The sequence below is a fragment of the Coregonus clupeaformis genome, unplaced genomic scaffold (assembly GCF_020615455.1).
Source record: "Coregonus clupeaformis isolate EN_2021a unplaced genomic scaffold, ASM2061545v1 scaf0091, whole genome shotgun sequence".
NCBI classification, from domain to species: Eukaryota; Metazoa; Chordata; class Actinopteri; order Salmoniformes; family Salmonidae; genus Coregonus; species Coregonus clupeaformis.
In genome coordinates, this window is record NW_025533546.1 from 487,492 (window position 1) to 508,979 (window position 21,488).

Below are 21,488 nucleotides of genomic sequence, written 5' to 3' on the forward strand. Positions count from 1 at the left end.
TTTATGTTAGTCACATGTCTGTGGAACTTGTTCAGTTTATGTCTCAGTTGTTGAATCTTGTTATGTTCATACAAATATTTACACATGTTAAGTTTGCTGAAAATAAACACAGTTGACAGTGAGAGGACGTTTCTTTTTTTGCTGAGTTTATAATAGACACATAAAAAAAAACGGGGTTTTCACAGCCTCTGTTGCACTTGATTCTGCCCATGCCACACCCACACCCGTACCTGGCTGTGGGGGCAGTCAGTGGCTGTGCAGGCCGGTGGAGGAGCCTCCTGGAGCAGTGAGGTCTTGCATGCCTTCAGCTCCTGCTTCAGCCGCTCGTTCTCGACCACCAACAGCTCCAGGTGCTTCTCCAGGTCGGTCGCCCCCTACAGGACAGGAGGAACAGGCACGTCAGTATCACACAAAGGCACCACACAGAGGGATATAAATATACACAGGAATACATTAAAATGTATTCACACACACAGCAATGCACAAGCACTTTTTCTCTGCCCCCCGGACACGAACATCAGGAGACAGTGAAACAAAAGAACACATACAGATGTACATACCATTGCACTTTGACTTGCCCCCTCTCCCTCACCTCCCCATCTCACCCTCTTACACACACTCTCACTCACATGCAACACCTTAGAATGCCTGTGAAGCAGAAGTGTGTCACGGTGCAATCTTACACCTGGAAGAAAAGGTGTCAGTTATCTTGTGCTCGTCTTTCCCAGGCTTGCCCAAGAATGTAGGCCAGCTGGGCTCTGCACTCATTCTCTCTTTCCATCCCTCCTCTCCCCTCCCCTCACCAGCTCCGAGCGCAGTCTCTCCACCTCCTGGGTCTGGTCTAGCAGCTTCTCCTCCAGCTCCCCCACCTGTGTGCGCAGCGCTGTGATGAGCTGCTCTCCTTCCTGAATGAGACGGTTGCTGTGCTGCTGCTGCTGCTCCTGTGGCTCAGCCAGCCTCTGCACTGCCCTCACACCTGCAACACACACAGTGATAAACACATATACACGCACCAACAGAATTTAAAAACAGACACCCACGCCATCCAGCCCCACAGTAGTGGATAATGCATGTTGACAGTCGGTCACAGCCGTGACACACAGCCCTCTTCTTGCTGACAGGCTGGCTTGTGTCAGTACTGTGAACCCCGTCCTGACAGACACACACCATGACGAGACCATTTGGAGTCATTGATTTCACAGTAATTACTGATGTATCAGTCACGACTCCGTCCTTTCTTTACAGCTGCAGTTCTCCTTCCTACTACTCTAATACAGTTCTCCCTTGCTCTTTCTTCCTCCCTCTATCCCCTCCCTCCCTCCCTGTATCCATCCATCTCCCCGTTCCTCTCTCACCGTTGGGCAGTGCTGTGTGCGGCTCCTCCTTTAGAGTGCGTATGACGTTAGTCTTCTCCTGCAGACTCTGTTCGTGACTCTGCAGGTGACTCTGCTGCAGTCTCTGCAGCTGCAGACACCGGGAAGCTTCCTCGCTTCGCAGACGCGCCTGGAACTCACACACTTTCTCCTGCAGTGTCTAGACACGTGCACATGCACACATACACGGCAAAGGTCAAAGGTTAGAAGCCAGACAGGTCGTTAACGTCACTATTCCAAGGGAACGAGGATGTGTAAAGGAGGATTGGACCGTTTATAACATCATCCATGTTCACAGGTCCGATCAGAACTGACCCATCCAGTCAGTCTATAGGTAAATCGATTTGAATTCAATCACTTTTTGACAGCATCCCTTTTGACTTAAACATTTATTATACATGTTTGCCCATGGAAGAAGTGGTCAGAAAGGGATTCAGGAGATAAAAGGTACTCAAAGTTGACCCATTTTGCAGAACCCACCATACCATGAGACAGACATCCATGTCTTCATCGCTGGAAAAGATAAACTGTTGAGTTTGATATCATTTAAAAACAGTGTTGTCAAACAATTGTATTATATATAAAAAAATAAAATACGTTATAAAAAAACAACAACCTTAAACGTCATTTATCAACAAATGTGTAAACTCATGACACCCACCCTGTATTCAAGAGTCTCAACCAATGGCGGGCACAACACAAAAACCTTATGTAAAATGGGCTCTAAGCTACAACAAAAAAATTGGAGTTAAGCGTTTTTAGACAATTTACTTGAAAGGTCAAAAACCTGACAACTTGTGTAAAAATATCTTATTTTCCAGAAATTATAGAAGTTTGACAACCCTGTTCGCAAGCTTTTAAATGATATACATCTCAACCGATTATCTTTTCCAGTGATGAAGACATGGATGTCTCATGGTATGGTGGGGTACGCAAAATGGGTCAACTTTGAGCGCACCTTTATCTCTTGAATGTTTTGGCATTCAGGTCCAAAAAGTCACTTTCTGAGCACTTCTACAACGGCCAAATGTGTATGGAAGGTTTTGTTCAAATCAAGAGGTGCTGTCAAAAAGTGATTGAATTCAAATGGATATACCCCTATACCAGTGGTTTTCAAATATCTCCTATGGGACCCCCAGACATTTCACAATTTTGTTGTGGCCCCGAACTAGATCATCTGCACTCACCTGCCAGTTTATTAAGTACACCACCCAGTTTGCGAAAATGGATCGCTCCTACAGACAGTGAGTCACGTGGCTGTAACTTGCTATATAAAGCAGGCAGACAGGCATCCAGTTACTGTTCGATTGAACATTAGAATGGGCAAAACAAGTGACCTAAGCGACTTTGAGTCTGGTATGGTCGCCGGATCCAGTATCTCAGAAACAGCCGCTGAAACAGCATCTCGGAACGCACAACTCGTCGATCCTTGTCACGGATGGGCTAACGCAGCAGACGACCACACCGGGTTCCGCTACTATCCACTAAAAACAAGAAAAGGCTCCAGTGGGCACGCGATCACCAACACTTTTGAGGAATGGAAAAATAGGGCCTGGTCCAACGAATCCCAGTTCCTGTTGTGTCATGCTGATGGCAGAGTCAGGATTTGGCATAAGCAGCATGAGTCGATGGACCCATCCTGCCTGGTGTACTGGTGTGGGGAAAGTTTTCCTGGCACATGTTAGGGTCAATTGTGCAACAATTGAACGCCACAGCATATCTGAACATTGTTGCTGACCAAACCCAATACAGCATCTTTGGGATGAGATGGAATGGGCTGTTTGCAGCATGAATGTACCGCCGTCCAATCTGCAGCAGCTGTGTGATGCCATCCCTGTAGAACATTTCTGACACCTTGTAGAATCCATGCCCTGAAGAATTCAGGCTGTTCTGGAGGAATAGGTGGGTCCGACCCGGTACTAGATGGGTGTATCTAATAAACTGGCCAGTGAGTGTAATTCACCTAATCAAGGGTTTGATGATTAGTTGAAGATTAAAAATCAGGTGTGCTAGTTCTGGAATAGATCAAATACATTGAACTGCATGGGGTCCCCGAGAAGAGGTTTGCAAACCAATGGTCTATACAAATAGACTCGGATGCAGAGATGAAACTGCTACTCTACCAACTGAAACCACCTACAGCCATACAAATCAGACTAAAGAAACTAAAAGACTAAATACACACACAGAGACAGAGACAGAGAGAGAGAGAGAGAGAGAGAGAGAGAGAGAGAGAGAGAGAGAGAGAGAGAGAGAGAGAGAGAGAGCTAGAGACTGTAGAGAAAGTGAAAGAGAGCGAATGAGGACATTACATAGGCAGATGTCCAGGAACAGGACCAGGTGACCTTCTGTGGATGAAAGGGTGATGGGGGGAGGAGAGAGGGATGAGAGGACGTACAGCAATGAAAGGTGTAGAGGGGTGGAGGAAGACAAAGAGAAATGGCAGATGAGATAAAGGAGAAACAGCACAACGATGAACGAAAGAGGAATATGGAGGAAATGCAACGATTTGTTGAAGAGACATCTTTTTGTGTACGCGGGTAAGTTTGCGCGTACGCGTCCAGTTAAAAGCCACGTGTCAAAAGGCACGGACAGCACTGTCATCTTTAATCTGCAAGATCTGTCGCTATGAGACGCCAATGCCATCTTATGAAGTGCTGATGTGAGCTTTATGACTTAGCACTGGGGCTGTCAACGCAAGTCCAAATCCAAGTTACAGCGGCAGATTAGGAAACGCTTGTCACGAGACGCTGGGCAGAACAGTGTAGAATACCCACGCCTGAGGGGTATACTACAAAGTAAGATCAATGACTTAGCCAGCTCACTTTCCTAAATATTCTGAAATAACCTTTTATTTTATAGAAAGATAAGCTTGAAATAGGCATGTCTGATTGACCCAACAACCAAAAACACATCTTAGTTTATCTTTCCTAATGAACCAGAAAATCAGTACTTATTTAAGTTTGTTTATCCAAGTTAGCTGGCTAACTCATTGATCCTGGTTTGTAGTATACCCCTCTGTGCTGTGTTCAGTGGGGCACAACATTGTGGAACGTTCCAACGGAAATATACTATGTAGAACAGACATGCCTCTCAGTCATGTGATAAAATAAGGTCTGCTCTATTTGTGACATTTCTACATGCAACGTTCAGTCCGTTATACCCTCCTGAAGGAAGATCTGTTTGTTTTATTACTATAAAGGTATGTGTTGTTGTAACAGTGTGAGCTCTACCCTATGTTACTCCAAATGCTGACAAAGCAACACAATCCTGAACACACATGAAATGAAACCACAGGAGGGATACAATGCAGACACACAAGATTCTCTGTTCTGCAGAGTACATATAGAGTGTACAGGATAATGACAGCTAGGCTGTGTGTGTGTGTGTGTGTATTTGTATTGGTGTGTGTTAGAAGCTCATTAAAACCTGATCGATAAATTGACTGAGTCCCACTCCCCAGGGCTCTTCCTGACCTGAAACCCCCCCACCAGTTTAGCCAGTGAAACCAGGACAAACCAGTATCATGTTGGGAAAACACCCACCAATATGAACGATACGCTAGCCACATTGACCTAGTTAGTTGAGTATTAGTTGTGTGTGTGCAGTCATCTCACCTGTATGAGTAGCTGTTGGTTGTGGTTGTGCTGGCTGGTTTCTAATTGGTCAGTAGTGGTCAGAGCGGTGCGTTGTGGGAAAGTGGCTGCGGGTAGAGACAGGAAGGAGCAGTCCTCCTCACCATCACTCATCAAGAAGTCCACCGAGCTCGCTACGGACACACGGGAGGGACAAACAAAGTTAGAAACACAAACATGGACTGTACACTCACAGTTAAACACAGTACACAAACAAGCCTCAGCCAAATGGGTTGATTATGTTCTTATCCACTGTGGCAGAGACGATCCTGTATTCACTTGAGTCAGAAAACAGCCTCTATCCCTCTACCCTTTTCCATCTTCTCCCTCTCTCTCCTTCCCTCTCTCTACCTGTGTCAGAGGTAATTTGCTATTGCCCTCTCTTCTTCCCACTTACCTTTCTCCCCCCCTCTCCCTCTACTAACCATTATTCTCTCCTCTCCCCTCAGGCAAGAGTGATTCTAGGCCTCTCTCCCCTATTCTCCCTGCCCAACCTTCCAAGGTTCACACAGACAGTCCCATGGAAACCAGCACAGCTAGATAAGCAGTGTGATAACACAGGAACCAGCAGGTGATGCATTAACTGCATACAGGCCTGTTTACATGTGTGTATGCATGTGTGTATGTGTATGGTCACCTGTATGGGGGCCCAGAGTCTTATCAACCTGAGGACAATCAGTGTACTGTACTACTACACTGGGTCTATTAAACACACAAATCAACCCTACAATATTAACCTGTATTAACACACATGCTCACACTCAAACACAGACGTTTATTTCCTAATACACACGTAAGAGCAATTTAACTGAACAAAGCGCCTTATCCATACAATGGATCACAGACTAAGGCAAACACACACCAAGAAAAATACACTTATTCAGGGAAGTTCGGTAACTGATGACACAGCAGATTAAGTCCCACAGCGGAGTCACACACGTACAAAACGTACACACAAACTCACACACCATTAGGACACACATTGTTAAGTATTATACGACCGGACACGTAAAACGCTACCATCCTCTCCTCCTCTCATTCTCTAACTTCCGTTCTCCGTTTCGCTAGCAACACTGTCCCTTTCTCTCCCCTCTCTCTGCCTTTCTTTCTTTCTCAGACAGTCACTCTCTTGCTTTCTTTTCTGCACTAGCACAATCACAGTTCTGCTGCTCCATCGTCACCTTGAGCAGTCCTGCAAGAGCATTAGCGCAGAGAAACACACACCCACAGACAGATGCACACACACACACACATGAACACACACAATAGGTCCAGTGTTTACACTCCTGGCCCCTGGACTGTGGCTGTAAGGGGATCAGCTTTAAGCTCTGTACCTGCTAGAGACGCACTCCTTCAGCTGAGAGAGGTAGAGAAAGAGAGAGAAGACTGGCACACTCTAACTCCTCACCGCTTTCTCAGACCACTGTCAGACTCTTCCTTTCCCCTCTCCAGTCAGATATAGGAATTCCTTCTCTTCTCCAATATTTCCTGTCTCTCCCAGTTTCACTGAGAGGCACAGCTCATGGGAATGTGTCACACACTCCTCTACTCTTAGTCCCGTCAGACAGGCAGCACACACCTCTCCCATTCCCTCTCATGCTCCCTCCCTCTCTTTGTCATCCCAAAAATGCGGCCACACTGGTTTAGTCCCACCCCTGTGTCACAGAGGGACTCCCTTGCTGCCCAATGGTGTGGGCCTACAGAATCCACTCACCATCCAATGAGACGTCTTTCTTCCAGAGCTCCTGCAGACAGGGGGCGTGGCCAAGGTCCCAGGTCTTTCTTGTTCCGAACATGACCGCAGGGCTGAGCAAAGCACTGGGTCTCTGGACCGGCTAGAGAGACAGAAAAAGACAGAGATAGCGTGAGATAGAAAGACAGAGATACTGTACATTTACATTTTTGTCATTTAGCAGATGCTCTTATCCACAGTAGTGAGTGCATACATTTTCATTTTTTTTTCTCTTCATACTGATCCCCCGTGGGAATTGAACCCACAACCCTGGTGTTGCAAGCGCCATGCTCTACCAACTGAGCTACATGGGATTACATACACAGAGAGAGAGACAAGAGCTTGCGGTCAATATTCCCTGTGTTATAATTTCATTGCTATTATTGATTTAATAGGTTCTTGCTTTGGCAATATAAGATAACGACTTGTCATGCCAAAAAAGCTAATTGAAAGTTCAGCAGAAATGTAACTGAAAGAGAAAAAGACCGACAGTACGGTATATGAGAGTGATAGGAGAGAGGAGAAAGAGAGCATGTGTGTGTGTGTGTGCGCACGCATCTGTTTACACAGTGGGCGGTGGGAACAGCCTTCAGAGTTCATGATAAACACAGGAGAAACGAGAAAGAGATGGACAACATTCCTGCATGACTGACAACCACACTCACAGCCGATACTGGGGTGTATTCATTAGTCAGACACCATTTCCTCCAAACTGAAAATGTTTTGCAACTATTGGACAATTTCAGGTAGGTCCCTCCCTGTTTCATTCCGTTTGCTTCCGATAGGTTCAGCTTGGTTCCTAGTGAATACACCCCTGGTACCAGTTACCTGTTTACTACAGCCACACGAATACTGATCTGGGCCCGGTTTCCCGATAGAACTTAAGCTTACAAGTGTTTTAACGATGCATCGTTCCTATAATGGCCAAATAACTCACATGCGTTTCCCAAAACACCACATAGGGAGAACTTTCACAAAGTAGGTCGTTGGAGCATTTGTCGATACTGATAGGATTGAAAAAAAATGCAGCACTGCTCTCGGATCAGCTTTCTCCATTCAAATCTTACCTTAACATTGGGAATTATTCCACAATACTGACGACGGATCAGCTCCTAGAGAGATATTATCACCTACAGTGCCTTCAGAAAGTATTCACACCCCTTGACTTTTTCCACATTTTGTTGTGTTACAGCCTGAATTTAAAATGGATTAAATTGAGATTGTTTTGCCACTGGCCTACACACAATACCTCAATGTCAAAGTGGAATTATGTTTTTAGAAGTTTTTACAAATGAGTAAAGGTTTCCTTAACAAGGGTTAGGGTTAACTCACTGTGTGCAATAATCTTTTATGAATACCTCATCTCTGTACCCCACACATACAATTATCTGTGAGGTCCCTCAGTCGAGCAGTGAATTTCAAACAGATTCAACCACAAAAGACCAGGGAGGTTTTCCAATGCCTCGCAAAGAAGGGAATCGATTGGTAGATGAGTAAAAATCTTGAAAGCAGACATTGAGTAAGTTTACATGCACACTAATAATTCGATATTAAACTGATTATGGCAATAGGCAGATTATGCAATATTCATGCAAACACCTTACTCTGTTTATATTAAATTGGCATATGGTCAAAATCAAAGTAAGCATATGCCAATTAAGCAATCTGAGCAATCTTTCAAATTATTATAAAACACCTTAAAATCGGCATTCCAGCAGTGTATTTGATCTGTGCATGTGCTAGCACCAGCCAAGCGAGCCTCCCTCTTTAGCGTGACTGAAGTGTGTTCAGAACAACTGAATGTATGCGTCTTAGAGGTAGTTTTCACATACAAACTTTATATGTCCGAACTCAGAACCAAACATGTTCGCTGTGGTATAACTTATTTTGATTGCCGATTTTCTGCCATCAGGTAGCCTGATTTCTGATGTGTCCATGTAAATAGGATTATTTGGGAAATTCTTCTTGCAAAGCATGTAAACGTTTTAATCAAACTATTATATTATCTGACTATTCACAATAATCAAATGATTGTGTGCATGTAACCACACTCATTGAATATCTCTTTGAGCATAGTGAAGTTATTACACTTTCGATGGTATTTCAATTCACCCAGTCACTACAAAAATACGTCCTTCCCAATTCTGTTGCCGGAGAGGAAGGAAACCACTCAGGGATTTCACGAGGCCAATAGTGACTTTAAAACAGTTAAGAGTTTAATGGCTGTGATAGGAGAAAACTGAGGATGGATCAACAACATTGTAGTTACTCCACAATACTAACCTAATTGACAGAGTGAAAAGACGGAAGCCTGTATAGAATAAAACTATTCCAAAACATGCATCCTGTTTGCAACAAGGCACTAAAGTAAAACTGCAAAAAAGTGTTGTTATGCTTGGGGCTAATTCAATACAACACATTACGGAGCATCACTTTTCATATTTTCAAGCATAGTGTTGGCTGCATCAAGTTATGGGTATGCTTGTAATCATTAAGGACTGGGGAGTTTTTCAGGATAAAAAAGAAACGGAATGGAGCTAAGCACAGGCTAAATCCTAGAGGAAAACCTGGAGGCCAAATCTACACTGGAGTTGCTTACCAAGGTGGCAGTGAATGTTTGAGTGGCCGAGTTGCAGTTTTGACTTAAATCTAATTGAAAATCTATGGCAAGACCTAAAAGTAGTTGTATAGCAATGATCAACAACCAATTTGACAGAGCTTGAATAATTTTTTAAAGAATAACGGGAAAATGTTAAACAATCCAGGTGTGGAAAGCTCTTAGAGACTTACAGTGGCTTGCGAAAGTATTCACCCCCCTTGGCATTTTTCCTATTTTGTTGCCTTACAACCTGGATTTAAAAATGGATTTTTTTGGGGTTTGTATCATTTGATTTACACAACATGCCTACCACTTCGAAGATGAAAAATATGTTTTATCGTGAAACTAACAAGAAATAAGACAAAAAAACAGAAAACTTGAGCGTGCATAACTATTCACCCCCCCAAAGTCAATACTTTGTAGAGCCACCTTTTGCAGCAATTACAGCTGCAAGTCTCCTGGGGTATGTCTCTATAAGCTTGGCCCATTCTTCAAGGCAAAACTGCTCCAGCTCCTTCAAGTTGGATAGGTTCCGCTGCTGTACAGCAATCTTTAAGTCATACCACAGATTCTCAATTGGATTGAGGTCTGGGCTTTAACGGCCATTCCAAGACATTTAAATATTTCCCCTTAAACTGCTCCAGTGTTGCTTTAGCAGAATGCTTAGGGTATTTGTCCTGCTGGAAAGTGAACCTCCGTCCCAGTCTCAAATCTCTGGAAGACTGAAACAACTTTCCCTCAAGAATTTCCCATCCATCATTCTGAACGGTTTCCCAGCCCCTCACGATGAAAAACATCCCCACAGCATGATGCTGCCACCACCATTCACTATGGGGATGGTGTTCTTGGGGTGATGGAGAGGTGTTGGGTTTGCACCAGACATAGCGTTTTCCTTGATGGCCAAAAAGCTCAATTTTAGTCTCATCTGACCAGAGTACCTTCTTCCATATGTTTGGGGAGTCTCCCACATGCCTTTTGGCGAACACCAAAGGTGTTTGCTTATTTTTTTCTTTAAGCAATGGCTTTTTTTCTGGCCACTCTTCCGTAAAGCCCAGCTCTGTGGAGTGTATGGCTTAAAGTGGTCCTATGGACAGATACTCCAATCTCTGCTGTGGAGCTTTGCAGCTCCTTCAGGGTTATCTTTGGTCTCTTTGTTGCCTCTGATTAATGCCATCCTTGCCTGGTCTGTGAGTTTTGGTGGGCGGCCCTCTCTTGGCAGGTTTGTTGTGGTGCCATATTCTTTCCATTTTTTAATAATGGATTTAAAAATGGTGCTCCGTGGGATGTTCAACCCTGATCTGTACTTCCCCACAACTTTGTCCCTGACCTGTTTGGAGAGCTCATTGTTCTTCATGGTGCCGCTTGCTTGGTGGTGCCCCTTGCTTAGTGGTGTTGCAGACTCTGGGGCATTTCAGAACAGGTGTATATATACTGAGATCATGTGACAGATCATGTGACAAATAAATTGCACACAGGTGCAATTTATTTATCTAATTATGTGACTTCTGAAGGAAATTGGTTGCACCAGATCTTATTTAGGGGCTTCATAGCAAAGGGGGTGAATAAATATGCACGCACCACTTTTCCGTTACTTATTTTTTAGAATTCTTTGAAACAAGCTATTTTTTTCAATTCACTTCACCAATTTGGACTATTTTGTGTATGTCCATTACATGACATCCAAATAAAAATCAATTTAAATTACAGGTTGTAATGCAACAAAATAGGAAAAACGCCAAGGGGGTTGAATACTTTTGCAAGGCACTGTACGACACTATTCAACTACAGTATACATAACACTCCCCCACCACACACACAGGCCACATCAATTAATTACTCAACACTATTCAACTCTTTTCAATAGCGACACATTACAGAGTGGGATGCAATACATGTGAATGCACCCAGTGTGCAAATATAGCAATGCCTGCACAAAGAACTGTGCAGAAACGTCAAACTCACACCTGATTGTGTGAGTGAATGTGACCACTGAAGAGTTATTGTCATGGATCGTGTTGTCAGTCTGGTGCAACCCTTGTGTGTATGTGGTTGTACTGACCGTGACCAAGAGTTGACCGTTCTGTCGTAGACATGGTGGATCAGCAGGTCCAGTCCTGAGCCACTGTATTAGCTAGTCTAATCTCTCACAGCGGGAAGTTCTCCAAAGTACTGTACACGTACACACAGTTCCTTGTGTTCTATTGTACACAAAGTCTTCAGCAAGTGTGTGTGTTCATCAATGTTCTGTATGTTGTACTGTTTCCCACAGCAGAATATCCAGAACAGAGGTTTAACGTACAAAGGTCTTAAGAGTTCTTCAACAACATGGATGGATTTCAAGTCTAATGTGTCTTCCTTTCCTTTCCTCATCTTATTTCCTTCATGTACACTGATGTGATGAAACTGGGCAGCTAAAAGCAAATGCCTAATTTACTGAGGTGCTGTCACCTGTCATGTGTCTTCAGGTCAGACTATGGAGATGCACCAAATGAACTGGACCATACTCTGGGCCTCCATCTACCCTCCCATAGAGTGTGTATATCAGACTTTACCCTCAGTCTATACTAAATCTAAGAACCAACCCTATGTCCCTGAATGAAACCATACCCTGTGTGCGACTCCGGAGGGAATGCGGTCCTGTGTGTAGCGGTAGTACTGGTCTTTGTCTCGATCTCGGTCCAGCCAGCGTTTGTTGATCAGAGATCCCATCCAGCCAATCATCCTGCCTGCCCCTTAACCGGCCTTGTGGCCGTCACCCTCCTTCTACAGCCAGAACAACAGACACACACTCTACCATGTGACCCCTCTTACACACGCCTATGTTTTCCAAATAACTACAAATGAAATAATACAACTTGAACACACCTGCAGGCCCTTCCCCAGGCCCGGCGGCCATCATAACATCCTCACTCTACCACCTGAACACACACACACACACACGCTTGGTATCCATAGAAAGACGTCGGTATCCGTAGAGACAGGCTGTAGCTGTTAACCAGCTGTATGGACAGGGTTAGACCCCGCCCACAAAGACACAGGAAACGCAGAATGGATTGTTGCCATTAATCATAGATCTAAGATCAGGTTTTTAAACTCCCCAACCTAACCTTTACCATTAGGCTGATTAAATAATACCTGACCCTGGACCAGTGGTAAGAGGCAACCTCTACCTCCTCCACTCATTTACCCATAATCCTTTAAACCCCACAACAGATGGCCTCCTTTATAAACACCATCTTCCTCTGAGGAGAAGGATCAAGTTGTCCCCAACCACAGACCTAGGATCAGATATATCACCAGGGATCTATCTTAAAATCCTAGCTTTTAGCATTAGGTGGGAATCCAAAACTGACCTTGGAGCAAGAACATCATCATACTCTTTGGGGAGACTGGGGTGGTCACTTTAGGGATTTTGTCCTCACTTGCCTCCCCTTGGCCATCCCAACCAGCTGTTTCTCCCACTATGACCGCAGGAGAAAGGTGGATGGCCTTTCGATCTCTGCTTCCTTCCCTCCCTCCCGCTATCACCTCATTTCCACTCTATCTACTCTCTGTATTCACAGCACATAGCACAAGTGTCAGGGATGTTATAACCTAAGACTGTAGTGCCCGAAAAATGAAAAGCGTTGTCATTATTACAAAGCTCCAGTGAGATCATTTACATTTACGTCATTTAGCAGACGCTCTTATCCAGAGCGACTTACAGTTAGTGCATACATTATTCTTTTTTCTTTTTTGTGTGTGTCTTTTCATACTGGCCCCCCGTGGGATCAGATCAGACACCCCCTGTGGCTTTTCCTAGGTAGTAGAAAAGGAGTCGGTAGAGGAAAGGTAATGTAATATCATCGTGTAGATCTGTGGTTAAAGGCAACTTTTACACTGAGCTTGTGATACATGAGGCGATACAGTATAGCGTTGTGGGTGCCTTTGTGGTTCATGCAGTTCTCTGCCAACCCCATAGGGGGTGTTATGAGCACAAAGGGCTGGAAATTAAGAGTAAAGTCATTCAGCTAATCTGGTTATTTACTGCTTCCAAGGTATTGTCCTCACAGAAACATACACACGCCTGACGCTTGTCAGGTTTCTAGGTTACCACAGTGACCATGCTCTCCATGGTTCTTTGAGCACAAGGCATGGTGTGTAGGATAAGTTTACACACTCCTGTCGGAACTCTGCCTTTTATAGTATCACCTGTCCCCTCTATGCACCAGGAATATGGCAAAAAACGATATGGCCCTAGTACAGTGGGTGATATCAATGTGTTTGTGTGGGAGACTACTGTTGAGGAACAGGGGGAGGACAGGACGGGCTGGCTAGCTGTGATCTACTGTGAGGAGCTACTGTTGCACTTTCTCTCTTCCCCCACTCCCCGGTACACTCTCTCCTACTTTAGCTAGCGTTTAGCATTCTAATAGTTGATGACAGCACAGAGGAAGGGCTTAGCATAAAGCAGAGGATATGAAGAGACACCCCCTCCCCCCCGCCTCTCTCTCCCTCTTACTGTTTGTATATCCCTCCCTCAAGAATGTCCCTCTTATCGCTCTCCTTCCATTTTAGTGTATCCTCTGAGAATCCCTCCCTACTCTCTTCCCCTCCACAGTATGTGAATCTCATTAGCCCAGTTCCAGTTAAGACTCTCAGCTCTACCAGCTAACCTGCATTCCACTAGTGACTATAACCCTAAAACAACCACAATGGAAATAAGTTAGATGTTTTTGTGTTATCCCTGTCAAGTCTTTAAAATGTTTGTGCCTTAAGTAAGTACAGGGCATTCGGAAAGTATTCAGACCTTGACTTTTTCAACATTTTGTTATGTTACAGCCTTATTCTAAAATAGATTAAAATATGTTTTACCCCTCAATCTACACACAACACCCCATAATGACAAAGTAAAAACAAGTTAATACAAATGTATTAAAAAGAAACACAGAAATACCTTATTTACATAAGTATTTAGACCCTTTGCAATGCGACTCGAAATTGAGCTCAGGTGCATCCTGTTTCCATTGATCATCCTTGAGATGTTTCTATAACTAGATTGGAGTCCACCTGTGGTAAATTCAATTGATTGGACACGATTTGGAAAGAAACACACCTGTCTATATAAAAAGGTACCACAGTTGACAGTTCATGTCAGAGCAAAAACCAAGCTATGAGGTCGAAGGAATTGTCCGTAGAGCTCCGAGACAGGATTGTGTCGAGGCACAGATCTGGAGAAGGGTACCCAAAAAATTCTGCAGCATTGAAGGTCCCAAGAACACAGTGGCCTCCCGGCCAAACTGAGCAATCGGGGGAGAAGGGCCTTGGTCAGGGAGGTGACCAAGAACCCTATGGTCACTCTGACAGAGCTCTAGAGTTCCTCTGTGGAGATGAGAGAATCTTCCAGAAGGACAACCATCTCTGCAGCACTCCACCAATTTCCGAATGCACTGTAAGTACGTAAGTGAGAGATATATACAGTACCAGTCAAAAGTTTGGTACTATTAGCACTGTTTTTGCCATCCAGCTGGTCCTATTGCAATAGGATAGTGATGACCACAGCAGTGGATTTTATACTTTTCCTTGTTAAATAAGATTTGGTTCATGTGATCACCTAATCAGTACCTAATTCAGCAGAATGAGGTGTGCCTGTGTTGGAATTCATATATATATATATACATAAAATCAAAATCACACCTTTGCTAGTGAACTAGAGCGAACTGTACAAATAGCACCAAGCACTACGGTACCAACACCACTCCACTGGTCAACAAAACACAGGGTTTTTCGCCAAACCAGCATGCAAAACACAGCTAATATAAGTTCTATGTCCAACACACAGGCATATTCTCCCTCTCCTTTTCCTTCAGACAAGATGTCGCACAGCGACAGACATCACTTCCATGCTTTGATTAAAGCTGAATGAATCTGGAGATGTGCTGAGACACACACTTTCTCACACGAAGGTGTGGATTATTGCTTTATGTATTTGGAGGTGTTGACAGGCAGGAATACAAACACACTATTAGAGCTGTATTAATGCTGACACTGATCCTCTATAAAAATGTCCACTATGCAGATCTGCAGCAGTGTGGATCTTGTGTGTGTGCGCCTGCACGTGTCTGTGTGTGTAAGCGTGTTCACACTTAAGGGTCTAATGCATGTGAATAAGTGTGCGTGTGTCTGTGAGACAAGTGTTCCGTTAGAAAAATGTGGCGCCGGACATTTCACCAGCAGCATTTTAATTTAATCGGACGTTTGAGAAATTTACCGGATCCCTATGCATTGGGTGCGTAACCTGATTAGGGCGTCCACCCACGGTGCTCAGAATGACAGAAATCACATTTAGATGACATTCATCTTAACAGAAAATGCAACTCGAGTCCTTCTTACCAAAATCCAATGAACACTGAAGAATTTATAACTGTCCACATTTACTTTTCCTTAGTCAACAAGACGAATAACGAACAGCAAAATCACTAGCCTACGTCAACCTACTATCCCCCATTGTAGAAAAGTGTACCTATTCTATTGGTCAGCTTGTCATTCGGTGCAAGAAAGAAATAGCTTATTCCATACAGAGACTCTGGGACGTTAGATCCCAAATTCATACAACCAGTAGGCCTACGCTACATTAAAAATAAACATAAAAATGCAATGACCCTGATGCAACAGATCAGAACGTTTAGCTTAAAATGTTGACAAACTTATTTTTTCACATTATAAGCACAGCAATGCGCACATGGCAGTAGACTACGTGTGAATGTTCGTTCCACAATGCAATTAGCGGGATAACACTTGCCAAAAGCACACCGCACAAGTGGTGTCATGTGACAGAGATGAAAACTAACTTTAAGCGTCAGTTGTCAGAGCAGCTTACCGATCACTGTACCTGTACACAGCCATTCTGAAATTAGCCCACCCAACTACCTCATCCCCATATTGTTATTTATTTTGTTAATTTGCACCCCAGTATCTCTATTTGCACATCATCTTTTGCACATCTATCATTCCAGTGTTAATACGAAATTGTAACTATTTTGCACTATGGCCTATTTATTGCCCTACCTCCATAACTTACTGGCACAACGCTCTTAACCACTAAGCTACCTGTAGGGCGGCAGGTAGCTTAGTGGTTAAGAGCGTTGTGCCAGTAACCGAAAGGTCGCTGGTTCTAATCCCCGAGCCGACTAGGTGAAAAATCTGTCGATGTGCCCTTGAGCAAGGGACTTAACCCTAATTGCTCCTGTAAGTCGCTCTGGATAAGAGCGTCTGCTAAATGACCCAAAAAAAAAAAAAAAAATTACTACATTCGCACCCACTGTATATATATTTTCTGTTGTATTTTTGACTTTATGTTTTGTTGTTTTTAATCGCACTGCTTTGCTTTATCTTGGCCAGGTCACAGTTGTAAATGAGAACTTGTTCTCAACTGGCTTACCTGGTTAAATAAAGGTGAAATAAAATAAAATAAAAAATATCCATTAGAAATGTAGAAAGAGGGGCAATCTAAAGATGCTAACTAGCATTGGGTTGCTAATATTACTAGGATTGAAGTTACTAGGATGGAAGTCTTTATAAAATCATTTTGGCTAGGCTACTTTGAAGGTAAGGCATGCCTCATAATATAAAGTAAATTGTTCAGATTTCAAACAATTAAGTATATGTTTTGAAAATGCATACTGCCTCCAGCTCATTGCAAAGTGGCATGTGACGCGCTGAAGCCTTCCTACCATTGCCTATGCACTTGAACAGCGAATGGGAAGCACACTTTAATTACCAGTTTAAAAAATGAAAAATAGTAGCTCTTTTTAATTGTGGCCATCAAAACTGTTAACACGTGATTCATTTAAAATTGTTGCGCAATGATTGGGCTTATAAAAGCACGTTTCACACCAGCAGCAACGAACGAGCTGTGTGAGGAGCTGTAGCAGTCGTGCTGTCTGACAGATTTTGGGCTCTAATATAGGCTCTGTATCTGTATGCTGTGCCGCAATTTAATTCAACTAAATTATGCAAATTCACCTATAGAGCGATGCATGACCGGTCAAATGTATTTCCATCGACTGGTATTTCATCAATGAATAGGCTAAAAAGCATTATTTTGCAATGGGCTTTTTTGTATTCTCGCGGACAATTAGCCGCCTTCAATTTTATTTACCGACTTCATGTATTTGTTTTTGCCAATAGCTGGCTATAACCGGCTAACGGAAACCCTGGTGTGTGTGTATATATATATATATATATATATATATGAGTGACATGTATGTTTTAATCTGCGTGATATGGGATATGTATGTGTGTGTTGAATCCGTGTTTCCCTCTGGGCTACATAGAAGCTATTTGTGTCCTTCTGCTACGACAACAGGGAGAGGCCCATAGAACGAGTGGTCCTCTGTAGCTCAGCTGGTAGAGCACGGCGCTTGTAATGCCAAGGTAGTGGGTTCGATCCCCGGGACCACCCATTCACAAAAATGTATGCACGCATGACTGTAAGTCGCTTTGGATAAAAGCGTCTGCTAAATGGCATATTATATTATTATTATTTTTAACGAAAAACACTAGGCATACTAAACTTTGAGCCCCTTTTCTCAGTCTCATTGTGTGGTGAGGACTTTCAGTGTAACACAGCTACAGATCCATGCACTGTCTGAGCAGGCTCTACCTGGGAACCATAAAGCCCTGTTTATTGGAACATTCCTGACCAAGGGGGTAAGTTATGAAGTTTGAGTTTTAATAATCACAAAACACATTTTATTGAACTTTCACTGTCCTCTAAGGGGGGCTTTTACAGACCCAGTTATGAGGACTGAGTTGTAGTGCTCCCAGAGAGAGAGACAAGGGCTTTGTATCACTAACAAAGAGCTCTTTAATTTACTAGCCTATAACATACATTATTTAAACACACAGGGCTATAGGGACTAGGGAGTCTCTGACAGCACAAGCTTACTGTGGTCAGGCAGTATGTCACTGTCTAGCTTCTACTGTACAGGCAGATGGCCTGAAGCCCCCCTTGAAGTAGGGCTTAGCGATACGGCCTAAAAATCTAGATTTCTTAAAACTTATGGGTGATTCACGATATATACAGTGGGGAAAAAAAGTATTTAGTCAGCCACCAATTGTGCAAGTTCTCCCACTTAAAAACATGAGAGAGGCCTGTAATTTTCATCATAGGTACACGTAAACTATGACAGACAAAATGAGAAAAAAAATCCAGAAAATCCCATTGTAGGATTTTTTATGAATTTATTTGCAAATTATGGTGGAAAATAAGTATTTGGTCAATAACAAAAGTTTCTCAATACTTTGTTATATACCCTTTGTTTGGCAATGACACAGGTCAAACGTTTTCTGTAAGTCTTCACAAGGTTTTCACACACTGTTGCTGGTATTTTGGCCCATTCTTCCATGCAGATCTCCTCTAGAGCAGTGATGTTTTGGGGCTGTCGCTGGGCAACACAGACTTTCAACTCCCTCCAAAGATTTTCTATGGGGTTGAGATCTGGAGACTGGCTAGGCCACTCCAGGACCTTGAAATGCTTCTTACGAAGCCACTCCTTCGTTGCCCGGGCGGTGTGTTTGGGATCATTGTCATGCTGAAAGACCCAGCCACGTTTCATCTTCAATGCCCTTGCTGATGGAAGGAGGTTTTCACTCAAAATCTCACGATACATGGCCCCATTCATTCTTTCCTTTACACGGATCAGTCGTCCTGGTCCCTTTGCAGAAAAACAGCCCCAAAGCATGATGTTTCCACCCCCATGCTTCACAGTAGGTATGGTGTTCTTTGGATGCAACTCAGCATTCTTTGTCCTCCAAACACGACGAGTTGAGTTTTTATCAAAAAGTTATATTTTGGTTTCATCTGACCATATGACATTCTCCCAATCCTCTTCTGGATCATCCAAATGCACTCTAGCAAACTTCAGACGGGCCTGGACATGTACTGGCTTAAGCAGGGGGACATTTCTTGCACTGCAGGATTTGAGTCCCTGGCGGCGTAGTGTGTTACTGATGGTAGGCTTTGTTACTTTGGTCCCAGCTCTCTGCAGGTCATTCACTAGGTCCCCCTGTGTGGTTCTTGCTCACCGTTCTTGTGATCATTTTGACCCCACAGGGTGAGATCTTGCGTGGAGCCCCAGATCGAGGGAGATTATCAGTGGTCTTGTATGTCTTCCATTTCCTAATAATTGCTCCCACAGTTGATTTCTTCAAACCAAGCTGCTTACCTATTGCAGATTCAGTCTTCCCAGCCTGGTGCAGGTCTACAATTTTGTTTCTGGTGTCCTTTGACAGCTCTTTGGTCTTGGCCATAGTGGAGTTTGGAGTGTGACTGTTTGAGGTTGTGGACAGGTGTCTTTTATACTGATAACAAGTTCAAACAGGTGCCATTAATACAGGTAACGAGTGGAGGACAGAGGAGCCTCTTAAAGAAGAAGTTACAGGTCGGTGAGAGCCAGAAATCTTGCTTGTTTGTAGGTGACCAAATACTTATTTTCCACCATAATTTGCAAATAAATTCATTAAAAATCCTACAATGTGATTTTCTGGAATATTTTTTCTCAATTTGTCTGTCATAGTTGATGTGTACCTATGATGAAAATTACAGGCCTCTCATCTTTTTAAGTGGGAGAACTTGCACAATTGGTGGCTGACTAAATACTCCCCCCCCCACTGTATAAGGTTAATACACTGCATTTTAAACAGTCAGGAATAATCTAAATCAGGGCTTGTAAAATTATACTTAGACTAAATATAAGCCTTCCACAACCGTAAGTAATAATTTAATTATTTTATTAAAATAGTTTAACCTGCTTTTTTGCAATAATCACTGATCTGGCTTTCAAGTCTATGAAAATGACCTTTTTGTTACAAATTTAACCAGAACCATGCACAATGCACTAATAATGAGGAGGTTGACTTTTATTGTCTTGAGTATTGTCCTGGAGGCAGAACTGAGTGATTTCCCCTTAGATAGGCCAGCTGCAAAGTCAAAATTGGCTATTTTGTAAAGATTCATTTAAACAAAAATTAGCTTTTTGGTCTTAAAGGGGATACTTTGGGATTTTGGCAATGAAGCCCTTTATCTATTTCCTCAGTCAGATGAACTCATGGATACCATTTGTATGTCTCTGCATCCAGTATGAAGGAAGTTGGAGGTAACATTGCAAGCCAATGCTAACTAGAGTTAGCGCAATGACTGGAAGTCTACGGTATCGACTAGCATGCTAGCAGTTACCCATAGACTTCCAGACATTGCGCTAAGGCTAGTTAACAATTGCGCTAACATTAGTTAGCAACTTCCTTCAATCTGAATGCAGAGGTACTGTATAAAATGGTATCCAATGTTTGATCGGACTCTGGGGGAGTAGATAAAGTGTTTCATTGCCAAAATCCAAAAGTATCCCTTTAGTTTAAGGTTAGGGTTAGGCATTAGGGTTAGCAGTGTGGTTAGGGTTAGGTTTAAAATCTGATTTGATTAAATTGTGGCTGTGCCAGCTCGTGACCGTTGCAGAGCTGCCTCCAGAACAAGATTCATGACAAAAAACACTAACCTGCTAATAATGACCAACTTCTTGTAAATAATAAAAAAATATAATATGCCATTTAGCAGACACTTTTATCCAAAGCGACTTACAGTCATGTGCGCATACATTTTTACGTATGGGTGGTCCCGGGAATCGAACCCACTACCCTGGCGTTACAAGCGCCATACTCTACCAATTGAGCTACAGAGGACCACAGGAATTTTTTTTACAGAAAATTAAAGGAAAACCCAAGCCCAAAACTATATTTTGGTATTTGTTTCACTAGTCCATTGTTGATATAGTCCCAAAATGTTTTGCATGTCAGCAATCAAGTTTTCAAGAAACTGCATCGTACTGGCTGTATTTCGAAAGTTATAGTCTTGAAAACTTGATTGGTGACATGCAAAACATTTTGGCACTACATCAACAATGGACTAATGAAACAAATACCAATAGATCGTTTTTGGGTGGAATTTCCTTGAACATACTGTAGGTCTCAAACAATCGCTCAAGCACAAATGCTAGTGAGTAGCCAACTAATCTATTTGCTTGCTAACAAAGTAGAAAGGTTGAACTGTTATGAATACACCCTCCTGTCCATCTCCAACTGTTTGAACAACATAGCCTGTTCACTTTGTTTAG

At 43.1% G+C, this 21,488-nt stretch overlaps 1 protein-coding gene across 14 annotated transcripts in view; it reads right to left on the reverse strand.

Moving 5' to 3' along the window:
- Nucleotides 1–21,488, reverse strand: part of LOC121579087 (kinesin-like protein KIFC3) — a 68,670-nt gene that overhangs the window by 11,949 nt on the left and 35,233 nt on the right. For 8 of the 14 annotated variants that reach the window (XM_041893378.2, XM_041893370.2, XM_041893369.2 and 5 more), the window contains exons 2-7: nt 6,723–6,843; nt 4,991–5,142; nt 3,686–3,721; nt 1,356–1,533; nt 804–976; nt 231–374 (exon numbers count right to left, since the gene is read on the reverse strand). In XM_041893378.2, coding sequence (XP_041749312.1) covers nt 231–374; nt 804–976; nt 1,356–1,533; nt 3,686–3,721; nt 4,991–5,142; nt 6,723–6,804 — 765 coding nt within the window. In that variant the 5' untranslated portion in view covers nt 6,805–6,843. Of the gene's footprint in view, nt 1–230; nt 375–803; nt 977–1,355; nt 1,534–3,685; nt 3,722–4,990; nt 5,143–6,342; nt 6,604–6,722; nt 6,844–11,398; nt 11,477–11,946; nt 12,290–21,488 lie in introns of those variants that run through there. The other 6 variants (XM_041893376.2, XM_041893380.2, XM_041893382.2 and 3 more) reach the window with 6 other exon arrangements.